The sequence below is a fragment of the Chiloscyllium punctatum genome, chromosome 1, assembly GCF_047496795.1.
Source record: "Chiloscyllium punctatum isolate Juve2018m chromosome 1, sChiPun1.3, whole genome shotgun sequence".
Taxonomy (NCBI): Eukaryota; Metazoa; Chordata; class Chondrichthyes; order Orectolobiformes; family Hemiscylliidae; genus Chiloscyllium; species Chiloscyllium punctatum.
In genome coordinates this window covers 65,929,715-65,953,111 of record NC_092739.1, presented here as the reverse complement: position 1 = coordinate 65,953,111, position 23,397 = coordinate 65,929,715, and the positions used below count along the sequence as shown (strand labels likewise).

At 40.3% G+C, this 23,397-nt stretch overlaps 1 protein-coding gene across 5 annotated transcripts in view; it reads right to left on the bottom strand.

Moving 5' to 3' along the window:
• Positions 1-23,397, bottom strand: part of tbc1d1 (TBC1 (tre-2/USP6, BUB2, cdc16) domain family, member 1) — a 292,458-nt gene that overhangs the window by 5,663 nt on the left and 263,398 nt on the right. For all 5 annotated transcript variants that reach the window (XM_072567442.1, XM_072567448.1, XM_072567455.1 and 2 more), the window contains 4 exons: positions 8,805-9,049; positions 7,921-8,080; positions 7,400-7,569; positions 334-510 (listed from right to left, as the gene is read on the bottom strand). In XM_072567442.1, coding sequence (XP_072423543.1) covers positions 334-510; positions 7,400-7,569; positions 7,921-8,080; positions 8,805-9,049 — 752 coding nt within the window. The remainder of the gene's footprint in view (positions 1-333; positions 511-7,399; positions 7,570-7,920; positions 8,081-8,804; positions 9,050-23,397) is intronic.

Here is a 23,397-nt window from a genome sequence, read left to right as displayed (position 1 = left end):
TCCCAGGCATTGGTGTTCAACTTCAACACCATCCAATTAATTTAATAAAACATGGTTCATATATGCTTGCTAGAGACTTTATATATTTCTGAAACAAAAAAATGTTCAAGCCTTATGCCTTTATGGAGTTTGGGGAAAATATACTTCTCTTTGCTTTCTCCATGGTAATGGTTCAGCCAGTCTGGGTAGACCTGTCAACTAATCACCATCCCTATGTTCCTTTCATTTGAAATTTGGCATTCTTGACAAAAGGCTTCAGCAGCATTTCTCTGTCTACAGCAACAATATGAACAGAAGATTTGTAATATTTTGTTCAAAATTCATTTGACTAACCTCAAGTTCTTCCAGTAGATCACTGTTTTGCTTGCGTAAGCAGTTGTTATTTTTTTCCAATTTTTCTAAGCGTTCGTTGTCACTCATGGCAGCTGAAGAATCTATTAGCTCATCTTGAAGAACATGGTATTCAACCTCATAGGCTTGCAGCTGTTTGGAAAGATCCATCTCAAACACCTAGACAGATCAACACAGATCATTTTTATTAAAACAAAAAAATTCCCTTACAGTGTTTTTTCAATGAGTTACCCGATTAGTAACTTGTTTCCTCCCTTTTGTAACTTTAACTTCTTCCTTACGCAAAGATGTAGTTGAAATATTTTGTCATTGCTCCAAATTAAAAGTGGGTAAAAACAATGACTGCAGATGCTGGAAACCAGATTCTGGATTAGTGGTGCTGGAAAAGCACAGCAGTTCAGACAGCATCCGAGGAGCTGTAAAAATCAATGTTTCGGGCAAAAGCCCTTCATCAGGAATACAGACAAAACGTCAATTTTACTGCTCCTCGGATGCTGTCTGAACTGCTGTGCTTTTCCAGCACCACTAATCCAGAATCCAAATTAAACGTGACCCTGATACAAAAAGATTGAATTACCGGTAGTGTATTCTTTGTATGTAAACAATTTATACAGGCTGGCAAAAACGTAGCAGCGGCTTCCCATTTAATAATGTTAATAAATAAAAATATTCCAACAACTTGAATATCACTGTGCAATTAGTTTAGCAGACAATAGGAACTTCTACTGAAAAATACATCCCTTATTTCCCCTTTTCCTATATTATCTATAAAAAAAATTTCAAAATGACATATCCTGAAGGATAACTTGCAAAAAGAGAAACAGATTTTTAAAAATCAGATCCATTACCTGTGCCACTGAAGGTGGGTACTGGAAATGTTTTCAAACTTGTTTGTTAATCAGCCTTGTTTGTAAATAAAATATGTCAAAATCCAAGAGATAGATTTCAGTCAAATTTGATATTCTGACAAGCCATGGCTAATCTACAAATCTAGATCTGGGAACCTTTAAAAGGATGCAGGTCCAACATGGTGAGGATCTTGCAGCTGATGTTAATGAAAGCAGAGGCTTCAGGATGATGAGCAAACTGACCAGAGCAATGAAGCATCGGAACACCGACAAACAAGGGGAGTTAACCGGGATATGGCAGTAGTGGGGTCAATGTAGTCATCAAGGAAACAGACACCATGCTGCACAGTGAACAGTATGAATCCCAGGATGTTGTCTTGCCTACCCTTTGCCATATTTCAGGAATGCAGCTCTAAGCTGGAAAGGAATTTACAGTGGGAGGGGCACGAAACAGTTTTTCAAAATAGACAAACATACATATGTCTAAGACTAGGAAAGGGATTCTGTATAAACTTTTTGGGGTTAAATTAAAAAGCAGAGCCCCATTATTGCCTGAACGAAGATCAAATTAGAGGAAGGCAGTAGGATTAGAAGATCAAATGTGTGGTTCAAAGATTGGTTTGGGAGAAATAGGCTTTGGCTCCAGTGGAACTGGCACCAGTCTAGCAAAATGTTAAGATGGCCTTCACCTGGAACAGCTGTTCTAGTGGGTGTATAACTAGGGTGGTTTTCTAACCAGTAGGGGGTGAGGGATCAGATACAGGAAGATTTGTTAAATTAAAGGAGGGGAACAAGGCAAACAAAATAAAGTTGGATTAAGGGAGCTAATAGCTTCTTACTGCCAACCTCAAACTTTAGGTTCAAACTTCACAGTGGTCTAGGAGATAAGGCAAGAGGTTGTGAAATAATTTTTAAAAAGACATGATCCTAGCTGAATGCACACAGCCTCCTCAGCAAGATGGATGAATTGATGGCACAGGTAAGCAGATACGATGAAACAACTGTTACAGAGATGTGACAACAGGCTGATCAAGGCAGGTAAGTGAACAATCAAGGGTATTCCACATTTAGGAAGAAGAAAAGGACTATAGGTAGCGCTAACCAGTATATTAGTGAGAATGGATCACAAATTCAAGATGTAAAATCATTTAAGTGGAGCTAAGAAACAGCAAATAGCAGCAGCAAACATAGGTATGTGTGGGTTACAGCCCACCATAGTGGCAACGAAGAACGCTCTATGAATCAGGAAATTAAAGTGAATGTAACAAGAGTAATATTATAATTACAGCTACATGTAGACTGGGTCAACCTAATTAGCATATATATTATGAAGGATAGATCTTCTGAATGCATACATGGTTTCTGAAAACATTTTTTGAGAAACCAGCCCCAGACTTACTACTTTAAATCTTTTATATAATAATTAAGGGTTAATTAATTGTAAAAGAGCCTTTAGGGAAGAATGACCTTAATGAGAGAATTTTACATTAAATCTGCAAATGATGGGCCTGTAGTTAAACAAAATAGAAGACAAAGGGAAGAGTGGAAAATTAATTGTAAGGAGGTAGACAGTTGCTTTCCCTGTTCCCTGCAAGGGACACTGATCTATTTCTATTCCATAATTCCAGTAACCTCTAGGGAAAGACACGGCATGATTAAATGGGAAAGGGAAAATCTATTTGAGGGTGGGAGCATTTCGTAGACCGGTCCATGAAATATGTGGACAATTAGTCTTCAATCTCCAAGGATAATCTTCCTCACAGGATGTGTTAATAATCACACTTCACTTCTAAGCGTTCTATAATAAACAATGTACTTCACCACGATGCACTTCACCATAGTCTACAGGCTGTGAAACTACGCCCTAAGTTTTAAATAATTCAGTAAAGAGCACATAGCTACCAGACAATGATCAGAGGGAACCTGGAAAATTATAACAATCTAACTCACTGTGAAGGGTTAAGTTAGGGGGGGGAAAATGAGTGAAAACTTCAGCCAGAGCTACCGTAGCAATTCTCATCAAGTATTTCAGTGTTTTATTTGATTGAAATTTGTGGAGAAATCTATGAAGTACTAAGAAGGGACTTGAATCAGGTGGCCTCCTAGGTCTGCTTTTGTAGAAGAATTGATCTGAATGTTGTCATCATGCCGAAAGCCACATTTCAGTGTTCAAAAGCAAAAGCAGACCATTCAGTACTTGATCTGTCAATCAATTGCTTGTGGTTCAGATGTTTTTTCCTGTTCCTTCTTAAATACTTCTGTTGTATTTATTTTTGCACCCCGGTATAACCAGCAAACTCACATGATGCTAGGTACGTGCTAGGTGATTGACGTGCTTTTCACCGAATTCAGTGTAGGTGACCCTCGCACCCCGTATCTGCAGATGATATGTTCCAAGACATACCACAGATGCCGGAAACTGCAGATATCATTTAAATGGAGAACAAATTTACCGCCCCAGCAGCCCCCTGGAATTATTTGTGGAATGTTCCATGTGATTTTTTTTTGGGCCGGGGTAAACCGCATATAACTGAAACCACGGAAACGGAATCCATGGATATGGGGGGGTGGGGGCGGTTCCACTGCACTTCCTTTCTGCATGGACATAAAAGGCTTCCATGTGCGATATAAAAACTTCCATCCCATCTACTGAAAACTGACATATCTCTTCCTCTCCTTATATTTAGGTTTCTACCTTCAAATCAGAACGTGGAAGGTGTATAAGAACATCTTACATTTTTCCCTCCTTCCCCAAGACAAGATTTAGAGGTGCCAGTATTGGACTGGGGTGTACAAAGTTAAAACAAAAATCACATAACACCAGGTTATATAGTTCAACAGGTTTATTTGGAAGCGCTAGCTTTCGGAGCGCTGCCCCTTCATCAGGTAGTTGTGGAGAATAAGATTGTAAGACACAGAATTTATAACAAAAGTTTACAATGTGATGTAACTGAAATTAAATATTGAAAAGACCAGGATTGTTGTGAAGTTTCTCATCCTTTAGAATGACCATGTTGGTTTAAGTTGTTTCATATGTAAAGCACAACACTTTTTTAAAAGAGTTACATTGTCAAATGAACTTTAACAATTAGTGTCATGCCGGCCCAAGGTAATGTACCAAAGGTATTAGTTTGCCCTGTGTGAGGCTGTCTGTGCTACAATGGACAGACTGATTCTAATCTAAAAAAAACGGATTTACAGAATCTTACATGGATTCATGCAGTTTTTGAGCAAAGTAAAATGTAATTCTGAAAGTACAAATTCACCCCACAAACTTATATGTGTATGTGTGCGCGCGCACGCGCTGGTGGGGGAGAGGGGTTATGAATATCTGTGAGAGGGTGTGTCGGGGAGTGTATGTGCGATTATATGCAAGTATATGTGAGTTACATATGAAAGAACTGAAAACAACATGGTCATTCTAAAAGATGAGAGACTTAACAAACAATCCGGGTCTTTTTCAACATACAATTTCAGTTACATCACACTGTAAACTTTTGCTATAAATTCTGTGTCTTGCAATCTTATTTTCCACAATCACCTGATGAAGGAGCAGGGCTCTGAAAGCTAGTGCTTCCAAATAAACCTGTTGGACTATAACCTGGTGTTGTGTGATTTTTAACTTTGTACTCCCCAAGGCAAAGCAGTCAGCCACCACTTACTGCTTCCACACAGCAGTAACGTTAAATTCAAAAACAAGCCACATCACAGAGCTAACATAGTTCAGGTCAGTCTATTGCTGCACGCTATATAAGCTTGTGCACCTAACCCAAAGCAAGAATGATTTAAAAATTAAAAGGCATTAGGCTGTGCTGCACTGTTTCAACAGGATATGCCAGGAGCCAGGGAGGAGTGAATTGTAATCCAAAGTCTTTTCTTGGATTCATTCCAAACCACTATGGAATAAATGTGGATTAAGTTGCAATGTGCTCCTGCTGTTATTATGTTTACATTGGTTTGGACGATACAACTTCAGGGAAAAAAAATCAAGGCAACTATCCAGGGCAGAGGGAGTGCTACACTGATGAAGGTATTTAATGAGATGAGATATTTAAACCCACATTCTGCCTGCACTCTAGGACGAACGTAAAAGATCCTACAGTATATCACTACTTTGAGAAAGAATAGGGGCATTCTTCCTACTATCCTGGAGAGCATTTAGCCTTCACGCAACTCCATAAAAAGTCATTATCTGGCTGCCTTGTCATATTTTTATCTGTGGGAGCGTGGTGAGCTTAACTTAGCTCCAGTGCTTCCCACATTACAAGAAGGATTACATATCAAAAGGTTCCAGCAAGCTTTGTTTAAATCGGCACCCTCTCAACAAGCACTCTTGATAAAGTTATATACCTCAAATACCGCGATCTACCATGTTGTTGAGTATTTATGCTGCAAATGAACTATAACAGAGATGTGTCTACCCCTGCATTAACATCAACACACTTAAAATCGAAGATCTTTTGAGGGATGTTGCTGTTGCTTGGTCAGGATTTACCGCGTACCTTGATTATCTGGAATATTTGATCAACTGGCATACTCCTCGTCATATAGTTGCCAGTTATCAAGTTTACTGCACTTTGTTAGCTGTAAAGCATTTTGAGATGTCTACTGGCAAATGCAATATATAAAAACAGGTTTTTTTTGGCCCCCACACAGAACCGGGGGGCAGCCTGCAGCCAGTCACTGATTTGAGTCTGGCCTGGTTCTCTGTCTCTGGTACCTGAGCAGTCCTTGGGTCAGAGATGTATCTCTGTACCACGTGGACATTTTACTCCATCACATTGCCCCTCCCCTACTTTGTTCCTCAGTCAGATAGCAGAGGCCAAATATTCCCGTCATCAGTAAAAATGACAGACACAGTCAGGAAAAAAAAGATTACTTAATGTGGGAAATTTACTCTTGTGGCCTTATTACTGCTGTCAAGAGTCATACAGCATGGAAACAGACCCTTCGGTCCTTGCCAAACATAATTCCAAACTAAATTAGTCCCATCTGCCTCCTCCTGGACCATATCCCTCCAAACCTTTACTGTTCACGTACTTTTCCAAATGTGTTTTAAACATTGTAATTGCACTCGCATCCACCACTATCTCAGCAAGTTCATTCCAAATGCAAACCACCTCGTGTAAAACATTTGCCCCTTGTGTCTTTTTTAAATCTCTCTCCTCTCATCTTAAAAATGTGCTCCCCCCCCCCAGCCCCCACCCACCTCCAGTCTTGAAATCCCCTATCCGAGGGAAAAGACAACTACCATTAACTCTATCTGTACCGCTCATTATTTTATAAACTTTTATCAATTCGCCTCTCAACCTCCTAAGCTCCAGTGAATAAAGTCCTAGCCTATCCAGCCTTTCTTTATAATACAAACTTTCCATACCTGGCAACACCCTGATCAATCTCTTCTGAGCCCTCTCCAACTTAATACCCTTTCTATAACCGGACGACCAGAACAGGACAGTATTCCAGAAGAAACTCCACCAATGTCCGAGCAGCTGCTAGTCTTACATTTGGGTGGGAGGTGTGGGGCTGGATTTTCTCAGTGGGCTTCGAAACCCCCATCGTCAGGTTCAAACAAGAGTCACAAGCCTGCACTGTGAAGAAAATAATAACCTGACAGTGAATTTCCCTTAAGTGACCAATTAATGGCCAGACTGCAGAAGCTCACTCCCTGCTGTTAAACTTGTGAAGTTGGGGACCAACCAGAGGCCAGTACGTGTGGTCATCAAAAAGCTCCTTTTCCTGCCACATCACCATTTAATCACCAGCAAGAGTCATACCGGACTCAAAATGTTTACTTCCTTTCCACAAACGTTGCCCAGTCGGAGTTTATCCAGCATTTTGTGTATCTGTTTCTTTCAAACATCCCAATACACTTTTCTTCTTGGTTGTGGGCAGTGGTATCCCATGAAATGACCTTGAACTCCAAGAATCAGGAACAATCCTAAAACATTATATGCCTGCTGCCAACATTAAATGGGAATCAGTATTTTAACCCTAAGGGAGAACACCCTGAGAGTCAACAAGTTAGAGAGAGTTGAACACATAGTCATTATATGACCAAATTCTCTGCTCACAGAAACTACAACTAACTGCTTCTCGTAAATGTACAATGCACAACTCTTGAGCAAAACTTATGGAGTGAGAAAATGTAGAAGTAAAAACAATACATTTTTGAATCATCCAAATAATTACGTTAATACCTGATTAATTGTTTTTTCCATCTGCACTAGTCCAAGGTTGGGAAGAGTGCACTTTATAAAGTCAACTATTGATTCCAGACTTTCATGTTGTAGAATTAGTGGCTTGTGGCTTCCCAGTAAACTTAGGGCTACCTTAAAGATGACCTCTGACCCTTGAAGGAAAATCATATCTACAAAGCAAGCATGAAAACATATTCAATGACGTCATTAGGAATATAAACTGCTTCATTATTTTGTGACACAACTTGCGACTTGAAACAATTCAGAGTAAAATTAAAGAATTAAAAAGGGTGTTATAGATTTATTATTCTAAAATAAGGATGATGAACAACAGTTTAGATGAATTCATTTCAATCAGCTAATTGCTCACAACTCAACTTTTTACCAGCACCATCGTACTGAATGGCATAATTTGTATTGTGATCTTTTCCTCTTGTTAAATCACTGAATTCCAGCAACAGCCATATCTTTTTGCTTTTACTGCAGTTAAGTTGCAATACAAAATAAACAGTGACATTTACCAAAGACTCTGGCCACAAAACCCAAAGGAAACTGAGAGGCAAACACGGTGAGAAACCACGGGGCAGCATAAAGACTGGGACTAATTTCATTCTCCTCAAAATGACAGTAGAGATCGCGGTGATAGTCATGTAGGAGTCGCGAAAGTTGGTACATCTGTATCTGCAAACCCAAATAAGATGATTTTAATAACACACGTCAAATTAACTCCAAGTAGATTGTAATTGTATGTGGAAGGCACAATGAAGTGAAAGGCCTTGAAAACCCATGATAGTTCAAGCAGTCTCCTGCCCCTCTTTATTCACTAGCTGAGCTCGGAGGGAAACAAAAATCGATAAAATGTGGACCCTTCCAGAGGGCTGGCAGGAGACTGCTGGACACTCAGAATTTCAGAGTGCAATTTCTGTCAGGTACCAAGTGAAAGCCTGACCTGCCCTCTTCCCCGCACAATTTGATCATTGAGGCTGATCATTAGTGCTACCACCAAACACCACGTCCCTACACCAGAGACGCCATTTGAGGGGATAGTGTTTATCCTCAAAGATTTATGAAAGTACAGCTGCCTTCCATTTATGTGCCCACTTCTATCTAAATTGTTTGTATCTCCCTCTAAAAAATTTCCAGTCTCTTTGATCATCCTTATCAAAGTTATAGATACCATTCCCTATGACTGTTAAACATTATATATCTTTATTCTGCTTTCTCCTTCCCAATTATGAGAATTTGATGATGGAATTAACATTAGAATGTAAAATAGTCAATTTTAACCAATCTATCAAAATTAAGAAAATAACAGGTATTATTATTCAGTCACTTTTTGTCACTTAATTATTCAAACCTTAATTCAGGTTAGGATTTAAAAACTAGCACAATGTAACTACTGTACCTGTAGAATAATCATGTCTGGTCGATATTGCTTCCTCAAACCCATATCGTACATGAGAAACTTCAGCATATGAAAAGCATCTTCTTCACTCATGTGTAGTAGCAAGATTCCTGCTACAAAACTAAGGCCCTGGCAATAGCCCACTTCCTGATCCAGCAGAGAGTAGGCTTTCAAGAGATTATATAAAGAGAGTTGGCCAGCACCCAATGGAGTAGCAAAATAAGGGTGTGTTGGAAACGTACGACCTGTAAGACAAAACAGTTTACTGTGAGAGAAAAGGAATATTTTAAAACCCCACTACCTTGTTGTCACTACACTGAGAAATGACATCCTTTCCCAAATAAAAACCTGTGTAACTTTTTTTTAAAGTGATACACCAAAATAAAGTGAAATGGATTATATAAAAACATAATTTACACAAATATTCCATTGCTGCTTCACTACATGAACTGTTAGACTAATGGAACAATGAATAATTTCGCTAATTTATTCATGTTAAACATTTGACATTTATAAAATGGACCATGACAAATATGGCAGACCCTAAAATTGAGTGAAAATGCTCACTTGTTTCCATCAGGAACCTAGGGTTAAATTTCTGAAAACATTAGGGAGGTTACTTAGACTCACTTTTAGGTAAAAAAATATTTAAGGAACAATTGTCATCTCAAAGCACAGCAGCAAGTGGTACTTCCATTACTACGGCACTGCTGCCAGTCTGTAATGTATAATATCTATGATAGGTCGGCCCAAATAATGGCCTTTACAGCTGCCCCCAAAGTAAAATCTGTACTACTATCCAAAACCTAGCCCATTACAATGCTCCCAAAAATATAGGAGGTGAAAGTGAGGACTGCAGATGATGGAGATCAGAGCTGAAAATGTGTTGCTGGAAAAGCGCAGCAGGTCAGGCAGCATCCAAGAAACAGGAGAACCGACGTTTCGGGCATCAGCCCTGGATTCTCCTGTTTCTTGGAAAAGCCTGAAGGGCTGATGCCCGAAACGTCGATTCTCCTGTTCCTTGGATGCTGCCTGACCTGCTGCGCTTTTCCAGCAACACATTTTCAGCTTCCAAAAATATAGGCCCACTCAACAGCATCCAAACAGGGGTGGCACTATTGCTCAGAGGGGCAGCACAGTAGTTCAGTAGTTAGTACTGCTGCCTCACGGTGCTGGGGATCTGGGCTTGATTCCACCCTCAGGTGACTGTCTGTCTGCTTATACATTCTGCCTGTGTTTACTCCGAATGGTTTGGTTTCTTCCCATTCCAAAGATGTGGAGGTTTGGTAGATTAGCCATGGGAAACACAGGGTTTCAGGGACAGGATAGGGAATGGGTCTGGGTGTGATGCTCTTTGGAGGTTCCGTGTAGATCTGATGGGCCAAATGACTAGTTCCCACACTGTAGGGATTTTATGATTCCACAAAACGACAAGACAAGTCTTGCTTAGCACAGGCCATCTGTTTTGCAATTGAATTGATTTGTCCCTTCTCTTGAGGCCTGTTTATGTTCAGGCAGTTCAGCAATTCAGTGCACTTGAGTTATAACCCAAATATGGAAACACAGAGCTACACATTGATACAGTTATGGTATTAGTAAGCCATGTATCATTTCACACTTCAATAGACTGGTGATGCAGGTCAGCAGTATTAACAAACCAAACACTTCTGTTTTATCCCCCCTTCTTAACCTCACAAAGCAGAATATAAATGATGCATCATGGACAGCCACCTATCCTTATTCTGATAAATGGTGAAGCCAATATCTGTACCAGCCTGTGATTATGGAAGCACTCTTTAACAGGCAGAAAGTCTGGAACCTAATAGTAGTACAAAAGCACAAAATGCAAAAGAAAACAAAGGGATATGTCAGTTGGTTTTTGCTCCCCACCCAAGATAAAAGTTTGAGTTATTCAGCTTACACTGTAAACAAAGTTTCATTCTGGATTCACACCTTAAATACTTGGTAAAGTTGGCAACACAAGAAAATATTTGAATAGAAAAGTTAATTATATGTCTAAATGCTTAAAGGTAGTTTCTAGTGAGACAGAAGAGGAGGAAGACCAGTCATTTCTTTCAATAATTCCTTTTAAAAAAACCAAACAGAATTAAACATCCTTCACTTGTTCATCCTCAACAGGGAAATCATTTATATAGCAGATGGAAGTAAGAGACTTGATTTTAGACCATGTTCAACAACGAAAAGAAACAAAAATTTTATAATTCCATCTCAGAAGATCAAGCTGGAGTAATTCAACTGGAGATAGAAGGGTGCGCCCAAGAAATGCGTACAAAGTAGTTGATGAATGTAGTTTGTAATCATGAACAAAAGAGTAGATACTGTTTAGATGGTGAGGGCAAGGTTAGGTCGTCATTGGAATGAAACAAAACAAACTGGAATAAAGAACAGGATTCTTGTGAACTTGAAGTAATGGAGAAACTCAACAAGATTCAGAAGCTGGAAAGTGATTAGACAACTATAAACAAACAAAGCTTTTGCTCGAAAACAAATGTATTATTTTTAATTTTCAGGACCCACAGTATTGCAATTGCTTTAGATAGCAATAAAAATAGATTGCATATACACAGCAATTTACATAACTAGAGGACATCTCAAAGCTAATTAAGTACTTTGAAGTCTAGTTACTGTGGAACATAGGACTAGCTGCATGTCTATTTCTCACATCAGCTATACAAGCCTTTTGACTCTAATTTACAACCCACCCATCCAGACACACATTCCCCTTCCTTCCTTTGTCAGTTTTCTGCAGGCACTAATCCCTCAGGGATACTCTGGTCCACTCTTCCTTCAATCCCATTACCGCACTTCCCACAGCCTCACGACACCTTCCCCTGCATCTGCAGGTGTAATACCTGTCTGTCTACCTTCTCCTCCCTCCTCAGTATCCAAGGTCAAAAACATATCTTTTAGGTGAAGCAGCATTTTAGCCACACTTCACTCACCCAGTCTACTGCATTCACTGCTCATAATGTGGTCTCCCCTACACTGGAGAAACAAAGAATAAGACTGGGTGACTACTTCACAGAACTTCTACATTCTGCCCATAAAACAGACTCCGAGCTTCCAGTTGCCCGCCACTTCAACACACCACTTTTCCCTGGCCAGCATCTCTAGCTCTGGCTTGCTGCAGTGCTCCAGCGAAGGTGGAGGAATACCTCATTTTCTACTTGGGGACCCTGCAGCCTTTTGGACTCAATATTGAGCTCAATAACTTTAGGACTTGAGCTCTCTGATTTGCTTACCCCTACCCCCACACATAAGGCTGGTTACCACATACTCTGCTATTACACACAACCCATTGTTAGCCACTAACAGTTCCCATTAATAGCCATTCACTCTCCCAACCAGATCATTATCCATTCTTTCATCTGTCCAACTGTTTGCCTCTCTTTAGCCTCTATCCCTACACACTGTTTATCCTTCCCCCCGCCCCCACCCCACCTCCCACACTATCTTCTGCATAAAATCCAAAATTTTCCTAGCTACCATCAGTTCTTAGGAAGATCACTCAAACAGAAACATTAACTCTGATTCCTCTCCACAGTTGCTACCTGGCTGCTGAGCTTTTGCAGCAATCTCTGTTTTCGTCGTCACCCAGAATACTGTGATCAAAGTCATCGGTTTTCTGTGCGATGGTGATAGTAGGTCCTCATCATTCCACATCTTCTTTGCTACTTTTTAATACTGTTAACCACTCATTTCTTTCACTGCCTTTTCTCTGTGGTTTGTTTTATAATGGTGCTTTCGGATGAGATGTTAAACCAAGTTCCTGTTTGCCCTCTCATGTGGACCTAAACAAATCCCATGCCATCATTTGGGAAAAGTATCCCTTTTCAATTCCCCCAGTTGGCCACAATGATTTTTATTCTTTTAAGCACAAGATTATATGCTTGTCCCCCTCGATTGCTTGGTGATATTCAAAATGCGCAGTCTTGTTACCAATCCAACTTCCTCTACCAAGCTACTCATGAATGATCTCATGACTCGACATATGCTGGCCTGGATGTGGCCACTGAACTTCCAGCAATGGCTTCCCTGCTCCCTTGACCATCACCTCCAACACCTGTGTATGTAGAAGTGCTTCCTAACATCTCTCCTAAATGGTCTGGCCCTAATTCTCAGACTATGACCACTAGTTCTAGAATCCCCAATCACTGGAAATAGTTTATTTTTGTCTACCCTGTCATTTCCTGTTAAAACCTTGAGCAGAACACTCCTTAACTTTGTAAATTCTGGGGAAGATAGGCATAATTTGTAATCTCTCCTCATAACTTAACACCTGTTGCAGTTGTATGCCTGCAACTTAACTTCTACATCCTTGCCCTCTGGATGTAAGGAACAGCATTCCAAGAGCTTTCTTGAACATTTTCTCTTGTTTATGACAATTTGAAGATTGATATACCTGAACCGCATCCACCCCCACCTCCCCCAAAACATCCAATCTATGTAGCTTCATATCATCCAGGAAATACCCTGATGTATCCTTTACCAATCCAAAATGGACTTGCTTACATTGAACGTATTTGCTGCACATCTGCCACAGTTTTGCCCATTCACATGGGCTATTAATATCTCTTTGTAATTTGATGCTATCACCTACACTGTTTACAATGCCACTTTACTTTTCATTATCAGCAAATTTGGATATATGATTTTCTATGCTATTAACTAAGTCGTTAATAAATAACGTGAATAATTGAGATCCTAACATAGATCCTTTGGGACACCACTAATTGTATCCTGCCAACTTGAGGACCTACTAGTTATTGCTATTTTCTGTCTCCTACCACTCGAAATATTTCCCAGCCACGTCAGCAATCAGCTGCTCTCTACTTCCATTCCTTAACCATCTCACCACTCATTAAACTTCTCCATTTCACTGTCCACCTGCTCTCCTAGAAGGAAGTTAATGGGCAACTTTAGACAAGTAGGATTTCCTGTTTCCTCCTGCGATGGGATTAGAGTTAATATTAGGGTTGAAAAATTTTAAATTGTCCCTCCCGCCTCGAGTCCCTAACCTGTAAGCTTTTCCTGTCTCCAAGGAGTGATTGGAGAGCACTACCTCTCCTGCCAGTGCTGTCACAAGCAGATAAGTCTATGGCAGTTGAGCCAGATAACAGTACAAGTTCATCAGCAACATATATGCTATAAATGACGTTTTAGCTTTGATCAATGGACTTTAATTTTAATAGCTTTTTATCCTGACTGGCTGATGTGAAGCCTCTTAAATTATTTCCCAAAGTCTTTTTAAACGTATGCAAAATCTGACAGCACAAACATGCTTTAACTACACTTCATTCGGGAGGGTAGGAAAAAAAAGTGAACCTGTTAAATCTAGGTTTATTTTGTCAGTTTTCAACTTTAATTTAGTGCCTTTTTGTAAAAGTCACTTTTCACGACCCTTTTTGCAATTTGTTTTTCGTGGTTAAGGTGGAGTTCACACCATTATAAATAACAAATTATTCTGTGTGCGAACGCACCCTTCTCAAAACACATCTATAACATTTTCTCTGTCATATACTGGACCTCTGCATCACGTCGTTTCATGCTTATTAATTGCACCTGTCTTTTTATGTCCTAAACATTCATGTTTGTTAATCTTTAATAACACACCAATTGCTTCACTTCCAAGGACATCTTCAGGATAAATGTCAGGGCAAGTTTATGGTCTTTGCCTAGCGCATGCTAAAGTACGATGCTAGTTTCATCTTAAAGCTACTGGTAAAATGTATTGAAACTGGGCGGGTGCAACTTGGACAATAAATGCGCTTTTTGGTATTGAGTTCATTGATATAGTGGTTAAAAAATGAAGTTTAATGAAATATAGACTGTGTTCAATTCAGATCAATATTTTCCCCAATTTTCTTTTTTACTGCCATAAAGGTGTAGGCTCAGGTTGGATATTTTTGCCATTCCTGTATCTCATTCAAGTTTATAAATCAACTTTATGAACCTTTATCCTAAAATGTGAGCCGATTATACAATTCAGTGGAATGACAGCTGTAAATAATACTGCTTTGCCTGTTGGCCATTTTTGATTATTGATTGATTTATTGTCACATGCACCTTGCTACAAAATAATGAAAAATGCTGTATTGCGTCACCACTCTCTAGCACCATCCTAAAACAAAATAGAAAATAAACCAAAACATTTTAAAGATCAAGCAATTTTTTTTTAAACGATGACCTCTAGTTCCTGTTCATAACAGTCTAATTTTCTAAAAAGAACTGTGGTCTAAGGATGAAATCTTATGGCTTTATGAACACTTAAAAATATTCTAAACTGTATATTCTTTTCAATCTCACTTTGTACATGACACTAACCCCCCCCCCCCCCCCACCTTTTAAACAAGCACTGAGAATACTGCAAAAACTCAGCAGGTCTGACAGGATCTGTGCAGAAACAGAGTTAGTGTTTCAAATCTGCTATGTCACTTCTTCAGAACGGTCCTCTTTTAACTCCAGATGGGTCTGTGACCACCCAAAGGCAACATGCCTGACATCGCTCCTTTATTCCTTTCTGTTGGGGTCAGCAGGCAATAAACTAAGACTTTGCCTTCACGAAAGAAAACCTTGTAATTGACTTCTTACTGCTAATGGAAATGGAAATGGTCATCATCACACAGGGTACCAAGCATGACACTGGACACAGTGGCTTCAGTTGACAAGGAGGTTAATGCTAACAGCATTAAAAAAAAAATGAAGTACATGACAATTTTAGCTGTTATTATGCTTGATTTCAGTTGTAATAATTATCTATTGCTACTCATGAAATGAGGAGAAACTGGAGGTTCAGCTGCATTGAAATCAGCAGACCCAAGATGGTTAAGATAAGAGGGACTCCACATGAAATTGGGAATTATAAACTGTGCCGAATCTTCTACACTCTTTTTTTTTAAATGTTCTCCTCGTTAACCAGGAAAAACTCACCCCTAGCACATTTTCCTCAATAAAGTCTGCGATTGGTGAACCCAAGGGTATTCACAACACAGTAAAAAGGCATCACAAGTAGGGTCTTCACAACATCAGGCAGCGATAGTGAACCAACTGTTGGCATCAAAGAACAGGCGAGTAGGTTTACCTTACTATCTATGCAACAGGGAGGTCAGTATTCAAAATGGATAGTCAAATGAGTCAGTTCGAGGATCCAAACCAGAGAACGGGTCTGTGGGTGCAATTATGCAGCGGAGCAACACAGTGGCTCAGTGGTTAGCACTGTTGCCTCAGTGCTAGGGACCTGGATTCGATTCCACCCGCAGGCAACTGTCTGTGTGGAGTGTCCACGTTCTGTGTCTGTGTGGGTTTCCTCCCACAGTCCAAAGACATGCAGGTTAGGTGTTTGGCTGTGCTAAATTGTCTGTAGGGTCCAGGGATGTGCAGGCTAGGTGGATTAGCCATGCAGGGTTACATGGATAAGATAGGGGTATGGGCTTGATGGGCCGAACGGCCTGCTTCCATACGGTAGTGATTCTAGAAATTACAGTTAGGCTCCTTGTGTAAACAGATGGTATAACTGTAACTTTCTCTCAGAGTAAACTGAAGAGAATTTACAAACGTTCCTGGGGTACAACAGGCGAGACTGCTTCCTAGAGAGAACCAAGACGATAAAATAGGAGGGACTGTTCCACAGCCTGGTGGGTAAATGGAGACAGACTTGGCTTTCCTGGAGAGAGAACCATCAAATTATCAGCCTTAGCAGAGCAAATCTTAGGCTGGGGACCAGAATGGTCACCCACTGAAGTTTTGGCAGAAAATAAGATGACCCTAAGTAAGACAACTTAGTGGGGGGGGAATCTGCCATGGGCTCCAGACAGTCATAAGGAATGGTGAAACAAACAAGTCAAATGGGAGAAGGACAAAAGAATAGTGCTTTTGTGCAAGTGTTACCTTGACATTTGCCAATAAGGGAAGTCAGAGACTGAAAGACTGACTCAGGAAAATGAACTGCAGCAGGAAGCTCAGGTGCGAGAGGTTTTAAAGAGGCAAGTTTGTATTTTAGTGTTAGCAGCTGAACAGTCACCTACCATAATGCAACAGCACAGCAAGTCTAGTCTCCATGTAGATATTATTTTAGTTGATGTACAGCTGCTCAGGAAGGATAAAGATGGGAAGTATAAAGATGGCTAATACAGGAGCTGGGTGATACCAGGGCAGTGATTAAAAAAAAAAGTGATTAAACAATCCTACAGGGAAGCCAATCACACTCTGGAATTTATAAAAGGGAAACTGGACAGGCATCAAGTACTGCTGACTTGAGGTGAGATGCGATGAGATGAAGGAGGTGTGCTTCCTTTTCAGCAACTCTATAGTTCAGCTGCTTACAGGGTCTGACCACAAAAGGAAAATATTCCTTACCAGTCATTCCCAGCAATCCACAGGACTTAGAAATAAAAGAGATTGTTCAAGATTAAAAGAAAATGTTTAGGAGGAAGTAAGGAACTAAGTTGAAAGGCAAGCAACTAACTTAAGATGCTGCACAACAGAGAGAAATCTGTAAAAGCTTGGTTTATGTACTTTATTGGGAAATAAATTTTCTACTTTAATGGATTTCCCTGAATGCCTGCAGTCACTGAACTAAATGTCAACTCCCTATGGCCTGATCTTGAATATTATAGAATCCCGACAACGGAAAGAGGCATTTGACACATCAAGTCCACACCAACCCTCTGAACAGCATCCCACTCAGAACCACATTATCCCTGTAACCTTGTATTTCTTGTGGCTAACCCACCTGGCCTACACATCCCTGGACAAAATGGGCAACTTAGCATGGCCAATCCACCTGGCCTCCACATCTTTGGATGATGGGAGGAAACTGAACTGAGATATTCGCTCAAGGGCGGTATCAAACCTGGGTCTCTGGCATCTTGAGGCATCAGTGCTAACTACTGAACCACCATGCTGCCCCTTTTTAAATGCTTTTCTTGGTTATTACATATTATTTCATATATATATTTGTATTTTAAATGAATTTGAACTTTGATTTTCCCACCAGAGCTTACGACGTGGGGATCTCTCTTGCACTTTGCATCTGTAACTCATGAGAGTAACTGTATTCCATGGGGAGATAAAAGTGTGGATGTGATTATATGCAAATTCAAGTTGTGGAAAGTAATTAATGTTGGGGTTTTACTGTAGAATGGGTACAATTTCCACACCAGCTGGAGTACCATGAAGGTGCTGACTTCTCAAACTTGCCCCTTGCTTGATTTGGAGTTAGCCTCAGCTTAAACACAGTCATCGCTCTCCAGTGAGGAGGGCAGCCACGTACCCTGTGGGACAATGCCAGCATTTATGCTATTATAACTCTCCCAGACAAAAAGAGAGATCAATGAAATGAATATTGATTAAAGAATTGTAGTGTTCTGTCCCTTTAAGGAGCTACCGATTGCTGTGAAAGGGAGAAATATAGCCTTAGTATGGGGGTTATAAGACTTTCTTGTGAGAATTCACCCCTTCTTCAGTTTTTCATTATAGTCGTATGAAAGCACTTGAAGAAGAATCATGACAAAGGACAATTTATTTCCTCTTTACCTTAAAGAGAACAGTATTGCATTTAATTAAGAAAAAAATATTTTAGATAAAAATTTAGCTTCAGAATTATTAAGATTGGATAATCAAAATTGGATTGCGACTTTCTGGTCGGAAACACTACTTTAATGTAATCTTTAACATTGAATAATAAAAGAATTTTTCACATTAAATGTTTATTGATGTGAATTGGTACTTTAGAAACAGTAACGAGTTTGGAATTTTAAAACATTGGAAGGGTAATTTAGAAAAAACTGTTTTAAAGTACATCAAAGAATTTGAAACAAAAATAAAAAAAAACTAGTGGATGCTGGCTCTTTCAAACCAAAAAAAACACATGATTTTGTTTGCCTAAAAGAGAGGGTGGTAACATAATTACGTCCAATTCTTTTTGCCCCACCCTTTTAAATTACCACAGAATTAACTATTTTGACTGGCAGCCCAAAACTGACTGCACAGTTTTTACAATTTAGTTATATATGGGGCATTGTAAAATTATAAGCTTCTGAATTGTCAGAGATCCTTGGATGAATCAACCCTTTCAGCCTGAAGCAGAATAGATTTTGTTTTTTTTTTAAAAAAACTTGGCTAAATGCAAGTGGAACAAGATTTCCAGCTTTAAGAATTTGTGTAGAGTAGACTCCCTACAGTGTGGAAACAGGCCCTTCGGCCCAACCAGTCCAGACTGACCCTCCGAAGAGTAACCCATCCAGACCCATTTCCCTCTGACTAATGCATCCAGCACTACGGGCAATTTAGCATGGCCAATTCACCTGACCTGCACATCTTTGGACTGTGGGAGGAAACCAGAGCACCCAAAGGAAACCCACACAGACACAGGGAGAATGTACAAACTCCACACAAGCTGGAATCGAACCTGGGACCCTGGTGCTGAGAGGCAGCAGTGCTAACCACTGAGCCACTGTGTCTATCAAGTTTCAATGTCACAGTGCAGCAATGGACTAGAAACTTGTAATTTTTTTGAAAAGTAAACAGATTTAACCCACTGAGGCCATTTGTTACTCCCTGAAACAGAGTGCTTGAGACAGGAGCACTGCTTCAAACAAGCTAAATATCAAGTATCCGACATTACAAAACCAGTAAAGCCTAGGCGCAAGAAAAAACAAATTACATTAGAATTTTAGCCAATAGCGTAGATTTACCTGAAGAAAGAGAAATAAAATCAAAATTTGAAGAGGAAGGACGCAAGGATGTAAACGTATTGTTGCGGGTGCAGGAGCAATGCGCAAGACCTATTCCCGAGAAGAAGAACTTCAGTTATGAGGCTAGACTGATGTAGTGAGGACTGCTCTTTTTGGACAGAAGGAGGCTAAGTGATGATCTGAGAACAGCATTCAAAACCATGACTGGGCAGGATAGACCAGATAGAGAGAAACTGTTCCCAACCACATAAAGAACAAGAATGAGAGGGCACAGGTTTGAAGCGATTTGGAGGAGGAAAAAAATGTGAGGTGAGACAAAGCTTTTTCACAGTGAGTTCTTACGGTATGGAATGCATTGCATGGAAACGTGGTGGTGGCAGATTCAATTCAGGCATTCAAGAGGGCAATGGACAAATACTTGGTTAAAAATAATGTGCAAGGAAATGTGACAAAGCTGGATATTGGCACCAGGTAATGATATTCATATAAACAGCTGGTTCAGACATGATGGGCTAAATGGCCTCATTCTATGCCATAACACTTTTTGTAGTCAAATAGTTCAGGGCAGTGATATACATAAATGATAATCAAAGTTGCAACAGGTAGGGAAAAATACAAAAAAAAGAGTACAAGCAAATAGGTTAGAAGAGAAATATATAGTAGGTGGCTGTAATCATATAGGATTAGGATAACCAGATTGGAAAAGGTTATCTTAAGGAAAGGTTATGTAGCGTACTCGGTATTGTCCTTTTAGAAAAAGCAGTTGAGGAACCAATCAAGGTACAGACTATTTTAGCCTTGGTTATATGTAATCAGGTAGAATTACTTAATGATACCATAGTAAAATATCTCATTGGGAAGCGTGATCGCAATATCTAGGAATTATGCATTCAATTTAAGGGCAAAAAACCTGGATCAAACAAATGTCTTAAATTTGATTAAAGTCAATTAGAAAGATTTGAAATGGACAACGAAAATACATTTAAGGTAAGACAGCAGAAAGCAGTGGCAGGCATTTAAGGAGCTATTTCATAATTTCAACAAATTCATATCTTAACTAGAAGACAGACAGATGAACCATCCATGGTGGATTAAGTTAAGGATGGCATCAAATTAAAAGGCATGCAGGACTACCTGGACTAATAAGATTTGGAGGCAGGCAAGAAGATAAGGAAAAGTTTAGAAACGAACAAAGAATTACTAAAAAAAGACAGTAAAATTAAAAGAAACATACAGAGTACAGCTTCCATAAATGTATGCAAAGACAGTCACTGTTGGTCTCTTCAGTAAGTGACCGGGAAACAAACTTTCAATAAATACTTTGTAACCTGTATTCATGGTAGAAGACACTAAGACATCTCAACTATAGTCGAAAGAAGACCTGAACCGTAAAAAGATTATTAAGAAAATTAACTTGGAAAGTTGGGATGAAAGGCTGATATATCTCCAGATTTGACTATGTGGATCCTGCACCACCATCCCCCACCTCTCTCCTACCCCACCCTCTCCCACATTTGTAGAAGTAGGTCATACCATTCGCCGGCCATGACAGATGGGTTCTCTACTTTTTGTCATTTACACAAATGATTTGGATGCGAGCATAAGTGGTACAGTTAGTAAGTTTGCAGATGACACCAAAATTGGAGGTGTAGTGGACAGCAAAGAGGGTTACCGCAGATTACAACAAGATGTTGACCAGATGGGCCAATGGGCTGAGAAGAGGCAGATGGAGTTTAATTCAGATAAATGCGAGGTGCTGCATTTTGGGAAAGCAAATCTTAGCAGGACTTATACACTTAATGGTAAGATCCTAGGGAGTGTTGCTGAACAAACAGACCTTGGAGTGCAGGTTCATAGCTCCTTGAAAGTGGAGTTGCAGGTAGATAGGATAGTGAAGAAGGCATTTGGTATGCTTTCCTTTATTGGTCAGAGTATTGAGGACTGTTTTCCCTGGAGCACCAGAGGCTGAGGGGTGACCTTATAGAGGTTTACAAAATTATGAGGGGCATGGATAGGATAAATAGACAAAGTCTTTTCCCTGGGATGGGGGAGTTCAGAACTGGAGGGCGTAGGTTTTGGGTGAGGGGGGAAAAGATATAAAAGAGACCTAAGGGACAACCTTTTCACGCAGAGGGTGGTACGTGTATGGAATGAGCTGCCAGAGGATGTGGAGGAGGCTGGTACAATTGCAACATTTAAGAGGCATTTGGATGGGTATATGAACAGGAAGGGTTTGGAGGGATATGGGCCGGGTGCTGGCAGGTGGGACTAGATTGGGTTGGCATATTTGGTCGGTGTGGACAGGTTGGACCGAAGGGTCTATTTCCATGCTGTACATCTCTATGACTCTAAGTGTCGACATTTCTGTTGCAGAGGTCATTGCATTCTGTCCACAATGGTGTCAGCCCACGTGCAGATGGCCATTGCACGACAGGGGTTCAGCGTACAGACTGTGGGCCAAAGGAGTTTTGCCTTCCTGGGGAAGTGCCCAGCAGTGCAAGTGCTAGGGGTGCTTGTTTGTCAGATCCGGAATCGGTGATGTTTTGGTCGGGTGGAGGGCTGGACTGGGTGGTTCCGGAAACATGTTGCGTAGGCTGCAAACCCCAGAAAATAATTTTCAACAGTAAACATAGATGAGATTCCTGACAGCTGTCATTGCACCACTTTACAGAGTCATGGACTGTAACTGGTGTTCCTGAAAATGAGTGGGCACTGCACCACCTACTGTTGGTATTCACAGCAAGCAGCCTTGAGAAAATGATGCAATCTATTATTAAGTAGGTAATAGTTGAACATTTTGAAAATCAAAACATAAGCAAGCAGCAGATGGTAGGAAGAACGCACATGACGCATCCATGAGAGTTCTTCGAGAATTTAATGACCACTGTGGATATGGGGCAGAAATAGAAGATAGTATTGTTGCTACAGTCTGACGGGACCAGAGGACTGCTCTCTCATTAGGGAAGGGACTAGTTTAACCTGAGGGTGAACACGCCTCAGGTGAGAGGAGAGGTTGAGAATGGCAGTCCTTCATGGTAACCAGTCAGTGTAGGAATTGAAGCTACACTATTACCATCACGATGCTTCGCAAACTGGACATCCAGCCAATTGTCGATTGTTGGAAAAAGCCCATCTGGTTCACTGATGTCCTTTAGGGAAGGAAACTGCCATCCTTACCTGGTCTGGCCTACATGAGACTCCAGACCCACAGCAATGTGGTTGACTCTTATTGCCCAGAGGGCAGTTTAGGGATGGGCCTAGCCAATGATGCGGTCATCCCCTAAAAGGATAAATTTTAAAAAACTGTTGGACTGGGTGATGGTGAGACCACACCTAGAATCCTGTTTACTGGTTTGGTCTCCTTCTCTAAGGAGAGATTTACCTACATAGGAGGCAGTTGAGAGAACATTCATTTGGTTGTGCTATGCGGAAAGGTTGAAGAGTTTGGGCGTGTAGACATCTGATTTTTGAACAATGAGACGTAATATTACTGAAAAATGTAAAAGATTCTAAGAGGGTTTGATCGGTTGGATACTGACTTTTTTAAAAAAACTGATTATTGAATTCAAACATCGCCATCTGCCATGGGATTCAACTCCTCCCACCCCCCAATCAGACGGCATCGTGAAGGCAGTGACATTACCACCACTCCCCTTTACAACCTCACAGCACTGGAAACTCTGTTGGAGATCTGCATAACCTTTTAGGAATGGCATAAATGGTTAAAAATGGCTATTTATATCAATTCTCCAAACATTTGATCACTCCCAAAAACACAGCAGAAAATCCAGACCCCGCCCTTGTGGAAATTCAGAGGTAGGGGGATGTTGGAGAATCGGGCAGGGAGATGAGAGCTAACAACATATACAAGACTAACA